Source organism: Oncorhynchus gorbuscha, unplaced genomic scaffold (assembly GCF_021184085.1).
Source record: "Oncorhynchus gorbuscha isolate QuinsamMale2020 ecotype Even-year unplaced genomic scaffold, OgorEven_v1.0 Un_scaffold_1187, whole genome shotgun sequence".
NCBI classification, from domain to species: domain Eukaryota; kingdom Metazoa; phylum Chordata; class Actinopteri; order Salmoniformes; family Salmonidae; genus Oncorhynchus; species Oncorhynchus gorbuscha.
The window spans coordinates 115,725-132,463 of NW_025746043.1; the positions used below are offsets into that span (position 1 = coordinate 115,725).

General features: G+C 39.5%; 1 protein-coding gene across 4 annotated transcripts in view; it reads left to right on the forward strand.

Moving 5' to 3' along the window:
• The window catches only part of LOC124021728 (gastrula zinc finger protein XlCGF57.1-like), a 32,881-nt gene extending 16,963 nt beyond the window's left edge, over positions 1–15,918 (forward strand). For 3 of the 4 annotated variants that reach the window (XM_046336852.1, XM_046336851.1, XM_046336850.1), the window contains one exon: positions 13,687–15,918. In XM_046336852.1, the coding sequence (XP_046192808.1) occupies positions 13,687–15,041 (1,355 nt within the window). In that variant the 3' untranslated portion in view covers positions 15,042–15,918. Of the gene's footprint in view, positions 1–11,480; positions 11,723–13,686 lie in introns of those variants that run through there. The other variant, XM_046336854.1, reaches the window with a different exon arrangement.
• The last annotated feature ends 821 nt before the right edge of the window (positions 15,919–16,739 follow it).

Here is a 16,739-nt window from a genome sequence, read left to right on the forward strand (position 1 = left end):
TGATGCACATTTAACGTTGGTCTGAACACCACCAATAAACACCATAGAAGAAGAATGCATACTTAGTGACCTCACCACCTCCCCATGCAGGAAAACAATTTATGTGCATTCAGTGACTGCACACAATTAAACTTTAGTTTAGTTGTTAGTACTTTTAATTTAACACAGATGTCAGATTTTGGTTTGTCTCTAGTGATGGGGAATCAAAGCTTCCTGAATCATTGAGGTGTTCCAGCCAATTGTGTCAAATAGATTTATTATTCAAGTCTTTGATCAACACAGTGTACGCTAGTAGCACCTGCTGGTTAAAATCATTTAGAGCAGCCTAATTCTAAAGGACGATGTCCCACACCCTGTAGCGCAGGGCTGTCCAACCCTCTTCCTGGAGATCTACTGTCCTGTAGGTGTTCAGTCAGACCCTCTTCCTGGGGATCTACTGTCCTGTAGGTTTTCAGTCCGACCCTCTTCCTGGAGATTTACTGTCCTGTAGGTTTTCAGTCCGACCCTCTTCCTGGAGATCTACTGTCCTGTGGGTTTTCAGTCCGACCCTCTTCCTGGAGATTTACTGTCCTGTAGGTTTTCAGTCCGACCCTCTTCCTGGAGATCTACTGTCCTGTGGGTTTTCAGTCCGACCCTCTTCCTGGAGATTTACTGTCCTGTAGGTTTTCAGTCCGACCCTCTTCCTGGAGATCTACTGTCCTGTGGGTTTGCAGTCCGACCCTCTTCCTGGAGATCTACTGTCCTGTGGGTTTTCAGTCCGACCCTCTTCCTGGAGATTTACTGTCCTGTAGGTTTTCAGTCCGACCCTCTTCCTGGAGATCTACTGTCCTGTGGGTTTTCAGTCCGACCCTCTTCCTGGAGATTTACTGTCCTGTGGGTTTTCAGTCCGACCCTCTTCCTGGAGATTTACTGTCCTGTAGGTTTTCAGTCCGACCCTCTTCCTGGAGATCTACTGTCCTGTGGGTTTTCAGTCCGACCCTCTTCCTGGAGATTTACTGTCCTGTGGGTTTTCAGTCCGACCCTCTTCCTGGAGATTTACTGTCCTGTAGGTTTTCAGTCCGACCCTCTTCCTGGAGATCTACTGTCCTGTGGGTTTTCAGTCCGACCCTCTTCCTGGAGACCTACTGTCCTGTAGGTGTTCAGTCCGACCCTCTTCCTGTAGATCTACTGTCCTGTGGGTTTTCACTCCGACCCTCTTCCTGGAGATCTACTGTCCTGTAGGTGTTCAGTCCAACCCTCTTCCTGTAGATCTACTGTCCTGTGGGTTTTCACTCCGACCCTCTTCCTGGAGATCTACTGTCCTGTGGGTTTTCACTCCGACCCTCTTCCTGGAGATCTACTGTCCTGTGGGTTTTCACTCCGACCCTCTTCCTGGAGATCTACTGTCCTGTAGGTGTTCAGTCCAACCCTCTTCCTGTAGATCTACTGTCCTGTGGGTTTTCACTCCGACCCTCTTCCTGGAGATCTACTGTCCTGTAGGTGTTCAGTCCAACCCTCTTCCTGTAGATCTACTGTCCTGTGGGTTTTCACTCCGACCCTCTTCCTGGAGATCTACTGTCCTGTAGGTTTTCAGTCCGACCTTCTTCCTGTAGATCTACTGTCCTGTGGGTTTTCACTCCGACCCTCTTCCTGGAGATCTACTGTCCTGTAGGTTTTCAGTCCGACCTTCTTCCTGTAGATCTACTGTCCTGTGGGTTTTCACTCCGACCCTCTTCCTGGAGATCTACTGTCCTGTAGGTTTTCAGTCCGACCCTCTTCCTGGAGATCTACTGTCCTGTAGGTGTTCAGTCCCACCCTCTTCCTGGAGATCTACTGTCCTGTAGCGCTTGCGCACCGTAGTCTTTTTCCCTTCAAGCAAACCAATGAGGTGGTTGTTTGAAGAAACAAAGTTTCGGACGTCATTGATCACGTCCTTCTGATAAAGTGATATAGGCACACTTCTTCCAAGTACACTGCTTAGCGACTACGACGCATGCCTCAGTGGTCTGGCATTAAATGTAACATCACTAATTGTCACCTAAATGCAGTGTTGATTTTAGCATGTAAATCTTGGTGGGGAATACTCCCCCAAAATGTTTTTGATACCTGCAATGCCACTGCACAATACATCAATTGCACTATAACGTTGCCCACAAACTGTTAGGGCCTCTACATAAAGCTGTCCCAACATCAGAGCTGTTATTTCAGCAACATGGAGTGAATTCTTACCACTGCTACACCTGGCTATCAGCAGACCTTTGTCTGGCAGTGAAACAGTCGTCCAGCCTAATTTACTCCCTATATAAAACATAGCTGATATGGCTGACTTCCTTAAACAAATGTGGTTTCTATTGACAATTCAGATGTACAAACTACGGCATAAGGGGACGATGAGCGGATAAGAGGCAATCCATAATTTTGATTAAGACATTAATGAGCGAGCCAGGATGGACGTAGTCAATAACTATTTGTTCAGCACTTTTGAAATGTACAGTGACAGAATTCAGAACATCGGCCGTTCTTAAAGTATTCCCCTTGTAATACCAAGTCAGAACCGTAGGATAAATAAAGGGGTAATGTAAGCAGACAATGAAAGCTTGTACAATATTCGATGATTACATTTCTCTTAAAACAGGCTATAGGCTACATGTGCACCACCAAGTCAGTAGGCTAAGTTATGGGGTGGAAAGGGACCAAATTATTAGGGTGAGGCACAGGGGCTACTAACATATTGCTACACAACATACACTTAGTATTACTTTCTTAGCTACAGTATTCATATCTCCCTGGCATATTACATTATTTATGCAGCAGCATTCAAGACATTTTTGGACTCACCTTGTTGTGCCGTGTTCACTTGAACAGGAAGGTGACGCGGTGGTCCTTCTTGTAGGCTCTAGAACGAGGCCAGAGTTCCCGAATTGGAATTCGAATTGGATTACCGTTCAAAATTATTTCCCATATTTTCCCAGTTGCGAGCTAGTTTTATCGGAGTTCCTTGTTGTCTTGAACTCACTGAAGTCTGAAGTCAACGCAACAGAAGTCATGCTGGATTGACATTATGGCCAATGTATTCAAACTCTTCTGGCCCATGGCGTTACCCCGTTTTTTTTTGTGATATCCAATTGGTAGTTACGATCTTGTCTCATCGCTGCAACTCCCCTACAGACTCAGCGAAGGTCGAGAGCCAAGCCACACAAATGTGTTGGAGGAAACACTGTTGAACTGATGACCGAGTCAGCTTGCAGGCACTCAGCCTGCCACAAGGAGTCGCTAGAGCACCATGAGACAAGGACATCTTGGCCGTCCAAACCCTCCCCTAACCCAGATGATGCTGAGCCAATTGTGCCCCACCTCATGGGTGTCACGGCCGGCTGTGACACAGCCTGGGATTGAACCCAGGTCTGTAGTGACGCCTTAGCACTCATTGTTGAATTTGCGATGAACATGTATTTATTTTTTGTTAAACCGGTGGGGCTCAAAACAGGCTCTGCCCTGAAGGACACGTGGCCACTGCCCTAAATCTATCATCACTGCGCTTTCAACCATATAAAAGCACAACAAAGTCCAAATGGGAAAACAATGTTAGATATTTAGTTTATTTATCCAACAACAATGTGTTCTCACTGTGCTTTAGTTGAGTTTGCATTAATCGTACATGGTGCAAGTGGTAAACGCTGTTCAATAAGGTTCTGACTGATTATTACAACAATTATGAAGATCTCACAGACATATAACATGCTGTCCTGAGCAAGAATGTTTTGTTTAAGAACATAACATAAGAACATTATAGTTACAGTCACCACAAAAGATGTCCATGGATGTTTTATTTGTTTTAAGGTTGAATAAATACTATTACATTCGTTTGTAAGATAACCTTCACTTCTGACTATATACTTTATCACAAAAGTAATATTGAATTGCGTTTAATAATAACATTTGAAGGAGATGTATCTGCTGCTTGGATAGTTCCATATGTGCCACTGGCTTAGTCCTATTCTTTAACTTGGATTATTGGTTGAGATGGAGACGTGAATCGAACATGTCAATTATTGAGGATCCCTCAATCAATGTTCCCTATAATTGTTTTGGGCATTGAGCAAATTTCAGGTCTGCTGAGCAAAAACATTAATGTTGTCAACATTCTGTGCAACGTCCTGTACCTGCTTTAAGTTACAGTTCTAAAATGAGAGGGATACTTAACCCGTACAGTAGGTGTCGGCATCCACCACTAACGTATGTTTGTGGACTTCCGTAATACCATAGACGAAGATTCGTTTGCTGCTTGTTTATTCCGTTGGTGATAGCTATATAACGGGGTAAAAACGTGTCCACACGGTCTATTTCAAAGACCGTTGGCAGATTTTTTTCGTTCTTGTCTACTCATCCACCATCCGTCTCGTCATTGCATCCTCACAAATGGCTGATCCCAAATACGCCAACTTGCCTGGAATTGTAAGTGGCTTGTTAGCTTGCTTGCTATTCACATTGTCGCGTTGTTAGTAGGTAAGCACAAGTGTTTATAAGATGTTTGATGAATGCTAGATAAAATCTCATCAAAACCACAGAGTCCCGGCAGCTAGTTAACTATTTAACGAGTTATCCAAACGTTTGCTAGCTAGCATTGGTTTGCCACACATTAGCCTGATATGATAAAAAAGCCTGATATGATAACGTTATCGTACTAGCTAGTGACCTAAGTTAACGGTAGCTAGTCAGTGTCAGACTCCTGGTTAACTTCTTATATGCATTGAAATTGACCGTTAAATAACAGACATACAACTCACATTTCTAAACGTAGTCTTTGGACGGCTAACTAGCTATTAGTCAGTGATTTGACAGAAGTAGGCGTACATAGCCTGAGCTATGTAACGTTAGGCATTTAAAAAAAATGTTATTAACACAACAAATACAAAAAAAAAATTTAAAAATACAAAAAAACAAATGTACAATTTCATAAACCTAACAATTTGTTAAATACTTTTGTGGTGAGTATTGCTTTTTTTGTTTTTACATTTACTGATAATTTCAAAATAATATTTCAATTCTATCGTAAATAATGTGAAGAGGGGTTTGTTCTCTGCCCACTTCATTTTATGGACAAAGAATCTTCCATGAAAGATAAACAAATTAACAATGAAAGTTAAATCAGGGTCCATATCATTTGGATCAAAAATAAAACATAATATCAGAATCTTTCAAATTAACATTAATAGTTGTTTCTTTTAAAATAAAATATTCTAACTCACACCAAAATCTTCTGACATAAAGAGCAGTCCCAAAATAAATGGTCAAGAGTCTCTGGGTCACAATCACAAAATACACATTTGTTATCAATAGCTATGTATATCAATAGCTATGTAATAGCTCTGTGTATAATAAAGGTCTTTACAGGGTAGATTCTATGAATGAGTTTGTATGATACGTCTTTCACCTTTATTAGATGTACAATATTTACCATACAACAATGCAACTTTGTTCCAGTTCACTTGTCCTTGGGCTGCATTCCTCTACATTTTAGCAGAGGGAATAGTAACATAGTGACAGTTTCTTTATATACATGTTATTACATTTATAGTTTAAAATGTAAATTCCTTCGAACTGTATTGAGGCTACAAAATCCTCAACAGTTGCACTTGAGTATTGCTATATTCTCCTAAAAGAAGAATAGCACCTTTAGGGATGGCTCTAACAACAATTTGATACTCCTCAGGAGTGAATGTAACATTGTGTGTTCCAATAAATTCTGGATAATCATATAGTTGTCCATCATTATTCAATAATAATGATAGTTTAACCCAAATAATGTTGTTGTCAAACCAGTTTTGGAAAAACAAAGACTTGTTTTTGTATTTGTCTTTATTATTCCAGATTGTATACCTATGAGGGGAATAATTGTGTTTGTACATGAGGTTCCAAGTTAGAAGTACTTGTTTATGAAAGTTTGCAAGCTTAATAGGGATTTTACCCATATCTGCATTTAAAATAATATTAAATTAGGGATGATATTTCAAATGCCATCGTTATTTCTTAAATATTTTGGTATCCATTTAATCTTAAATATTATATTGGAGGTTTTAAAATCCAGAACATTCAACCCTCCTTCACCTTGGGTGCTACAAACGTTAGGCATTTAGCTTTCCCGAAACTGAATTGGAAATGCAAATGAACAAACTAAAAATCAATATCATTTTTGTAATGGCTTTTCCAGAATTGAAATACATTTTATTTGTGACAATTCAAATTGAAATACAAAAATGATATTGAATGATCATTTTCATGATAGAGTATGCATAATGCCTACCAATTTGAATAATAAATAGCAAAGTGTGTCATTTCCATGCCATGGTACTAACCAGTACAACATGGACACATTTAAAAACTAAATGTAAATGCTGAATTGACATCATTTCTCATGTTTGCCATTACGTTTCCTTGTGACAGCATGAATTGTGACAAATAGAAAATGACAAGTTACAATAATTTTCCATACTGCGTGGTTTAAAGGGATACTATAGGATTTTATATTCTACTTTCCCAGAGTCCGATGAGCTCATGAATACTACTGACACACAATCAGTTAACCGCTACTCTAACATTGAAATCTAGTATATACACCCTTGTCCCCACCATTCCACAGACAGGATCCTGTATATGTCCTTAAGAACACATAAAACAATTTTTTTTTATCTATATCTCTTCACACACAGTCTCATCCCATTCTCTCCTGACCTTAATCATGTCCACATCTACACTTGGTTTAGGAAACTCCCCCGAGGCCATATTCTACCACCTTCTGCCCGATTGTCCACCTGTATGTCCTCTGCTTACCAACTACTTGCTCCCAGCATTCCCCAGTTGCCGTATGCTTCTGAACCCCTTTCAACCTCGCCCAGTACGCTAATGCAAGTTTGTCCTGCCTCCGTTGCAGTTGACCACTATCCACAGGGCGGCGAACTAGTGAGGGCCCAAAAAGGTGACACTTTTTGGGCCCTGCTAGGTGGATAAAAAAGAAATGCAAAATTCTATTGATTTATGCTGGATCCCTTCTTTAAATGCAGTTTTTAATAACTGTACTTATTAAACCCCAAATAATATGATATACATTATCAATCTCTGTGTGTAAAATAAAGTGGTTAATGTGATCCTAACTCGTAGCAACAACAAAAAAGTGTTACCTAGACTTTACTACAAATTACACTCCAGTCCACAGAATAAACAATACATTAATATTGCAGTTAGTGTTGATAGCCTTTATAATAAGATGCTTGTGACCACACACATTTCAATATTGCACTTGGGGGGGAAAACCCATCTTATAGTAGAAATAGAATTAAACAATCAGGCATTCAATTTTTTTCTCTAATATAGTGACCACTATATAGTAGACATCGATCAAGTGCACAAGGATACATGTGCAAAAATAACGTTCACTGAGTAAAAAAATTAAATAATCCCCCTGTTATAGTATGTCAAGTTCAACAAAACAAAAGTAATATCTTTGGGCTACAGTTGAAAGAAAAGTATGTGAACCCTTTTGGAATTACCTGTATTTCGGCATAAATTGGGCATAACATTTGATCTGATCTTCATCTAGGTCACAACAATTGAAAACCACTGTCTGCTTAAACTAATAACACCAAAAATTATGCATTTGTATGTCTTTATTGAACACACCGTGTAAACATTCACAGTGCATGGTGGAAAAAGTATGTGAACTGGTTTACCCTCCTTTGGCAGCAATAACCTCAACCAAACGTTTTCTGTAGTTGCGGATCAGACCTGCACAACGGTCAGGAAGAATTTTGGACCATTCCTCTTTACAAAACTGTTTCAGTTCAGCAATATTCTTGGGATGTCTGGTTGTGAACTGCTCTCTTGAGGTCATATTTTTCCCATCAGATCTATACACGAATCACGTTGGTTACCTATTTTGGATTTTAAAGAAGGGTGACTAGTTTGCATCCCTGTATCCACCTGCAATGCCTCAACAGGTGTCGTCTTGAAGGCCCCCACACACAATCTCAGGGTCCTAGACTGTATCCTTTCCATGCGCTGTAGTACTGTTTTGGCTGCCGATCCATATACACCCATAATTCAAAGATGACCTTATACCTGGTACATATTTTTTTATTTAACTAGCCAACTAGTGGTCCTGTAGCTCAGTTGGTAGAGCATGGCGCTTGTAACGCCAGGGTAGTGGGTTCGATCCCCGGGACCACCCATACGTAGAATGTATGCACACATGACTGTAAGTCGCTTTGGATAAAAGCGTCTGCTAAATGGCATATATTATTATATTATTAACCGTGGCCAAGTAGGCTACTGTGGCTATTTAATCATAATGTAGGCCTACCAGAGTGGCATACCATCAAAAACAATGGAGAAGAATGCATCCCATAATATTTTAACATGGACATAGCTGTTCTATCATTCAGTCTACAGTAGCAGCAAATGTGTGGTGTTCAATGTAGACCTACATTCCATGAGACTTTAAAATAAAAACATGCAGGTCTTGACATTAACCTGTTTATCCACTTGTCCTTCAGACAAGGAGGTGACTAAACATGTGTTGTTTGATGCAAGAAATCACTTTAGAAAACAAAATGCGTTATTATTCCCATATCATTATCATAAAGAATAGGATTAATTATGCTACCCTCTGCCTATTGGCTACTTGGCTTATTCAAGACCTTCTCAAAATACAACAGTGCCCCTTTAAGAGGTTTTTAAAAAATAAGCTTTTTACCTTACTGGCTTTTCAAAGATGGCTATAAATGCAGACATTTTGTGCTCTTGTAGGAAGCAACCAGTCCCCCATTGTTGACTAGAAATGATCTATAACTGGAATAATAACTCACTAACTACCAAAGCTTATGAACAAAGGTGCACAGGTGGCTACATGCAGCTCTCGCTTTGATCTCAAAACAAGCACATCTACTTGTGACCACTCATACTGTAAACACAGTCCAGTTCAAAGTGAATGGCAGATCCATATATGACAATGGGCTATTTGCATTTAGGGCTACAGCAGCTCTGATTGGTTATGGCGCGATGGTCTGTGTAGAGTAATGACCTGCATATTGTCTGTCAATGCAATAGAATCCTACTCCAATGCGTTCTGTCTTCAAGAACATTTATTACACAGTTTATCATACTAAAAGTCTTTGCATAGTTTGTTTTGATTGAGTATGTTACATTGACATGGCTAATATTGCGTTGATTCGAGCACAATTCCCACAGTAGAGTGAAACGTTGATAGTGTCAACTAAAGGGGGAAACTCTGGGAAGTTGAGTGAAGTTCAATCTTGTGCTTCTCTGCGCTGGATGACATTTCTTCTGCAGGGCTGCCTGAGGGGAGCTGAGTGCCCGAGCAGTCGCACAGATTAGAGGGAACATTGTACTGTTCAAACAGGTGCCATTAATACAGGTAACGAGTGGAGGACAGAGGAGCCACTTAAAGAAGAAGTTACAGGTCTGTGAGAGCCAGAAATCTTGCTTGTTTGTAGGTGACCAAATACTTATTTTCCACCATAATTTGCAAATAAATTAATAAAAAATCCTACAATGTGATTTTCTGGATTTTTTTCCTCATTTTGTCTTTCATAGTTGAAGTATACCTATGATGAAAATTACAGGCCTCTCTCATCTTTTTAAGGGGGAGAACTTGCACAATTGGTGGCTGACTAAATACTTTTTTGCCCCACTGTATTTGATACAATTCCAACCATTACCACCTACCTGGCCTCCCCAATTAAGGTGCCACCAACCTCCTGAGTTTGGTATCGATATCTGTTAAAAAAATCCTACTGTTGATTGATGTATATTTTCCATATTGTTGCCTGTCAGACTACATTAAGACAATGGAGTCTGACAGTTGACTGGATGGTGCTGCTTCCCTCTGCAGTTTTCTGTGGGAATGAGCTGGTAGACACAACATTTATCAGATAGAGATGGTGCGATGATCAGTTTTCACCACTAGTTTGGGATCATTTTTTACAACTAAATTACTATTTCTTTAATGATAAACAGGCTATGAAACGACTTCATGTATTTATTAAATTGTCTTTTAAAAACTAGATTAGTTATTTTAGTCATTGATAATAAATGTGTTTGGAAAACCACATTCAAGCCAAATAAATTCAATTCAATCAAGTTTGTATATGAATTTATTCTGAATGAACTCTTCTCTTTTGTGTATTGAATTACAAAAAAAGTGTTTCAAGTGACATATGTAGGCTTTTTCTGAAGCTGAATAAGACAGGAAGTTGAAATGAGCATCACCAAGCTAAATCTGACCTATTCTCTCTAACATTTACATTTACATTTAAGTCATTTAGCAGACGCTCTTATCCAGAGCGACTTACAACATGTTTTGTCAGTGTAAGCAGCTGTGAGACCTGCTAGAGTACTGGAACTTTATTGATCTACTGAATCATTGTAGTTATGGGGGGTAACTTTACAGTAAATATAATGCTTTGTTAAATTCATGGAATTCAAAATAATATATATTTATCTACTTAATACATGTCACGACAACAGTACACATTGGGGCAAGCGAATTTGCTAGTCACCAATATTATCTAAATCAAATCAGTGATGACTGTTTAACAGTCTTATGGCCTGGAGATAGAAGCGGTTTCATTTTCTCTGTCCCAGCTTTGATGCTCCTGTACTGTCTCCGCCTGATGGTAGCAGAGTGTCTCTGGTGGCTGAGGTTCTTGATGATCTTTTTAGCCTTCCACAGAGATCTTCTACAATACATATGTAATGGGTTGAAAACTTTAGATACTAAAACAGACACTGCTTTAGTTTTCTTGAACCAAAGTTTATTTTGTCGAGATAATCAATTTCACTTTAATATTCTACATGGTTTAGTAGTAGTTAGTCCATCAGTCCAATAATGTCGCTGTTGCACTGTGGTAGTGGGGGGACAGGAAGTTCCGGGTTGGTGCCCACCATTCTTCGGGAATAAAGAACGTCAGAACTGTGTTGTCAGTTTATCGTTATTACTACAGGTATGTAATAGCACGTTTAAACTGTCTAATGTCGAAATAACGTCATAACGTGTTAGATAACACATCCTTCAAGGTATTATCACGTTTGGGAAAGTTTTTGTCTTGTTGTTCTGTGAAGAACGTGATAAACTATTTTACAAGAACACACGTTTTCATTTGTGAGGCTTTCGTATACTGTTGTTTTCTGAGTGAAATAATACAGTGAAGACAAGGTTATTCAGGAAAATATTACATAGTGCTGCCTGAAACATACTGCAACCTTGTACTGCATTTATGTGAATTTAGAAATCTACTATAGATTAAGTGAATTTAGGTTGTGTAAATGTGTGCACTTGTGTCTAATGTGAATGAATGTTTTGTTGTGAATACTGTTGAAATGAGATAATTGAACAAGAAAAAAAATATATTTTTAGAGAATAAAGTGCCAGAACTGTCAACACAATAACTTTTGTGTCCGTTTCTCTTTATTACTACAGACCGACTCAGATTAAGTCTTATTCTGGTAACATCAACAGTGAGGACAAACCCAGCCTGCCTCTCTCCTTCCACACTGAGTCCAAACCTACAGTCACTGGGTCCTGATTGTGACAGTGGAGCCCAGTTTGCACTGCAGGGTCCAGAGATGACATCAGTGAAGCTGGAAGACTGCAGTCAAACACTGGAGCTGAATGTCAACATTAAAGATGAAGAAGAGGAGGAGAAGATTGGGAAATCTGTTAATCATGGTAAAGGCAGGTTATATCTTACTAAGTTATGACCCAGTCTTTTGCTATTGTAACTTCTGTAATTCTGCCATCACATCCCTGAAGAACACCAGACTGTACAAAGCTTGTGTTGTTCTTTCCAACACCAGTATTGTCAGCATTTATTTAATTCACTGGGTTATCTGGAGTCTGCGAGTGTAGACTAAAGAAGTGAAGTAGACAAACTGCCAGTGTTTTAAAGTTCAATTAAATGAGTCTGTGTAGTTACTAACCCTTGTGATAGTGAGTGGAGGATGATATGAAATGAGTCTGTGTAGTTACTAACCCTTGTGATAGTGAGTGGAGGATGATATGAAATGAGTCTGTGTAGTTACTAACCCTTGTGGTAGTGAGAGGAGGATGATATTAAATGAGTCTGTGTCGTTACTAACCCTTGTGGTAGTGAGAGGAGGATGATATGAAATGAGTCTGTAGTTACTAACCCTTGTGATAGTGAGTGGAGGATGATATTAAATGAGTCTGTGTAGTTACTAACCCTTGTGATAGTGAGTGGAGGATTATATGGCTCAAATGAGTCTGTGTAGTTGCAATCACCCTTGTGTATTGGACAGTATAGAGTCTTCAGAAAGTATTCATAATGACTTATTCCACATTTTATGTTCCAGCCTAAATTCAAAATGGATGAAATTGATATTTAATATACCCATGAAATAATCTGTGTATTTACAAATTTATACAAATTGAAGTGCAGAAATATCTCATTTACATGATATGAAATGAGTCCCCTGAGTCAACCCTTGTGATGTGAGTGGAAATATGAAATGGCAGCGATCACAGCTGTGAGTCTTTCTGGGTAAATCTCTGTGAGTTACAACCCTTGTGGTAGTGAAGGAGGATGATATTAAATGAGTCTTGTCTGTCAAGTTGTTGTTGATCATGATAGACATCTGTGTAGTTACTAACCCTTGTGATAGTGAGTGGAGGATTATATGGCTCATAATTTTCATGACTTTTTGCAATCAGCTGTTGTCCAAGAATGGTTGTATTCCCCTTTTGTATTGGACAGTATAGAGTCTTCAGAAAAATTCAGACCCCTTGACTTATTCCACATTTTATGTTCCAGGAAAAATTCAAAATGGATGAAATTGATATTTAATATACCCAATACCTAATAATAACACTACATAATGTATTTAGTTCAAATTTATACAAATTGAAGTTTAGTTCTCATTTACTCCAACTGGTATTTACACCCCTGAGTCAATACTTTGGTTTAGAAACACCTGTCCTCACAGCTGTGGTTTTCTGGGTAAATCTCCTCCAACTGGTGGTTTAGATCCATCTGTCCTCCAATGTTGGTTTAGTTCCAACTCTGTCAACTGTTGGTTTAGTTCCATCTGTCCTCCAACTGTTGGTTTAGTTCCATCTGTCCTCCAACTGTTGGTTTAGTTCCATCTGTCCTCCAACTGTTGGTTTAGTTCCATCTGTCCTCCAACTGTTGGTTTAGATCCATCTGTCCTCCAACTGTAGGTTTAGATCCATCCACCTCTACATGCTTTGTAAGTAGGAAAACCTCCAACTGGTGGTTTAGTTCCATCTGTCCTCCAACTGGTGGTTTAGATCCATCTGTCCTCCAACTGGTGGTTTAGATCCATCTGTCCTCCAACTGGTGGTTTAGTTCCATCTGTCCTCCAACTGGTGGTTTAGAATCTACAGATGTGGTTTTCATATTCAGATGCTACATAGTCGTAGTAGAATTCATGTTGGTACAACAATATCCAATATCTCGTCATGTATCCATGCCCTTGTATGTGTGGTATTGTGTGTAGGCCAATGATACAATCTCAATTTAATCCATTTTAAATTCAGGCTGAAACACAACAAAATGTAGAAAAGGTCAAGGGATGTGAATTTTTTCTGAACACACTGTATATGAAGTCATATGTATATCTCACTGACTGGTTCTTCTGATGTTGTTCACACAGGAGACCATGTTGAGACATTCTCTACATCCAGAGAGCAACAGCAGGAAGGTCACAGAGCTAAGAGGTCTCACCACTGCCCACATTGTGAGGAGATTTTCCCAATTCTATCAAAGCTAAAAATACACCTAAAAATGCAAAGAGGAGAGAATCTGTATTCCTGCACTGACTGTGAGAAGAGCTTCACAACATCAAGGGCTCTGACAGTCCATCAGAGAGAGCACACTGGAGAAAGGTCTTACTCCTGCACTGACTGTGGGAAATGCTTCAATAGATCATCTAAATTAACCATTCATCAGAGAGTGCACACAGGAGAGAAGCCTTACTCCTGCTCCGATTGTGGATCGAGTTTCTCCCAATATGGCCACTTAAAATCACACCAACGTATACACACCGGAGAGAAGCCATACTTCTGCGCTGACTGTGGGAATAGCTTCACAACATCGAGGGCTCTGACAATTCATCAGAGAGTGCACACTGGAGAGAAGCCTTATTTCTGCGCTGACTGTGGGAAGAGTTTCTCCCGATTGGACACCTTAAAAAATCACCAATTAATACATCAAGGACAGAAGCCGTACTCCTGCTCTGACTGTGGGAAATGCTTCATTAAATCAGCTAAATTAACCATTCATCAGAGAGTGCACACTGGAGAGAAGCCTTACACCTGCTCTGACTGTGGAGAGAGTTTCTCCCGATTGGATGCCTTAAAAAGTCACCAACTAATACATAAAGGACAGAAACCTTACGTCTGCTCTGACTGTGGGAAGAGTTTCTCTCAACTGGGAAACTTAAAAACCCACCAACGTATACACTCAGGAGAGAAGCCATTCTCCTGTTCTGACTGTGGGAAGGGATTCTCAGTATCGGGCAACCTAAAAACCCACCAACGTATACATAAAGGAGAGAAGCCATTCTCCTGCACTGATTGTGGGAAGAGTTTCTCCATGTCAGGCAACTTAAAAACCCACCTACGTATCCATAAAGGAGAGAAGCCTTACTCCTGTTCTGACTGTGGGAAATGCTTCAAAACATCAGCAGAGGTAAATGTTCATTGGAGAACACACACAGGAGAGAAGCCTTACCACTGTGACTGTGGGAAAAGTTTCTCCAGGTTGAATACCTTAAAAACCCACCAACGTATACACACAGGCGAAAAGCCATTCTCCTGCTCTGTCTGTGGGAAGAGTTTCTCTGTATCATGCAACCTAAAAACCCACCAACGTATACACACAGGAGTGAAGCCTTACTCCTGCTCTGACTGTGGGAAGAGTTTCTCCATATCGGGCAACCTAAAAACCCACCATTGTATACATAAAGGAGAGAAGCCTTACTCCTGCTCTGCTCGTGGTAAATGCTGAGGTAAACGTTCATTGCAGAACACACAGGAGAGAAGCCTTACCACTGTGACTGTGGACAAGAGTTTCTCCAGATTGTTTACCTTAAAAACACACCAACATAAAGGAGAGAAGCATCATCAGTTCTCTCAGACCAGCGGAGAGTAAAGTCACTCCATCACTTAATTCTCATCTCATAAAGGAAGTTAATTTGATCAAAAGAGGAAAGCATAGCACACTGTTGTTTCTCACTGTGCAGTGGAAGAGGAGCGTTTTCTACAACGTTAGCCTCTACTTTACTGATCGGTGGGTTTTGTTAGCTTCTACTGTAGAGATATTGAGATCACCATGGATTTGCCCTTAGGGTTGAATACCCTCTGAGGTGTCTCTCATTGAAACAATAAAGTCTGAGGGTTGACTGGCTGGTACTGCTTTCATCTAAACTTTTCTGTGGTAATGAGCTGGTAGACAACATATATCAGATAGAGATGGTGTGATGATCAGTTCTCTGTGGTAATGAGCTGTTAGACACAACATGTATCAGATAGAGATGGTGTGATGATCAGTTTTCTGTGGGAATGAGTTAGTAGATACAACATGTATCAGATAGAGATCATCAGTTTTCACCATAAATTTGGCTGGATTATTTGTTGCTACTAAACGACTACATGTTTAATGATACACAGGCTACTAAACGACATGTTTAATGATACACAGGCTATGAAACGACATGTTTAATGATACACAGGCTACTAAACAACATGTTTAATGATACATAGGCTACTAAACGACATGTTTAATGATACACAGGCTACTAAATGACAACATGTTTAATGATACACAGGCTACTAAATGACATGTTTAATGATACACAGGCTACTAAACGACTACATGTTTAATGATACACAGGCTACTAAATGACAACATGTTTAATGATACACAGGCTACTAAACGACATGTTTAATGATACACAGGCTACTAAACGACATGTTTAATGATACACAGGCTACTAAATGACACATGTTTAATGATACACAAGGCTACTAAAATGACTACACATGTTTAATGATACACATACTAAATGACTACATGTTTAATGATACTACTACTAACGACATGTTTAATGATACACAGGCTACTAAACGACTACATGTTTAATGATACACAGGCTACTAAACGACGACATGTTTAATGATACACAGGCTACTAAATGACAACATGTTTAATGATACACAGGCTACTAAACGACATGTTTAATGATACACAGGCTACTAAACGACATGTTTAATGATACACAGGCTACTAAACAACAACATGTTTAATGATACACAGGCTACTAAACGACATGTATAATGATACACAGGCTACTAAACGACATGTTTAATGATACACAGGCTACTAAATGACTACATGTTTAATGATACACAGGCTACTAAATGACAACATGTTTAATGATACATAGGCTACTAAACGACATGTTTAATGATACACAGGCTACTAAACGACTACATGTTTAATGATACATAGGCTACTAAACGACATGTTTAATGATACACAGGCTACTAAATGACAACATGTTTAATGATACACAGGCTACTAAATGACAACATGTTTAATGATACACAGGCTACTAAACGACATGTTTAATGATACACAGGCTACTAAACGACATGTTTAATGATACACAGGCTACTAAACGACATGTTTAATGATACACAGGCT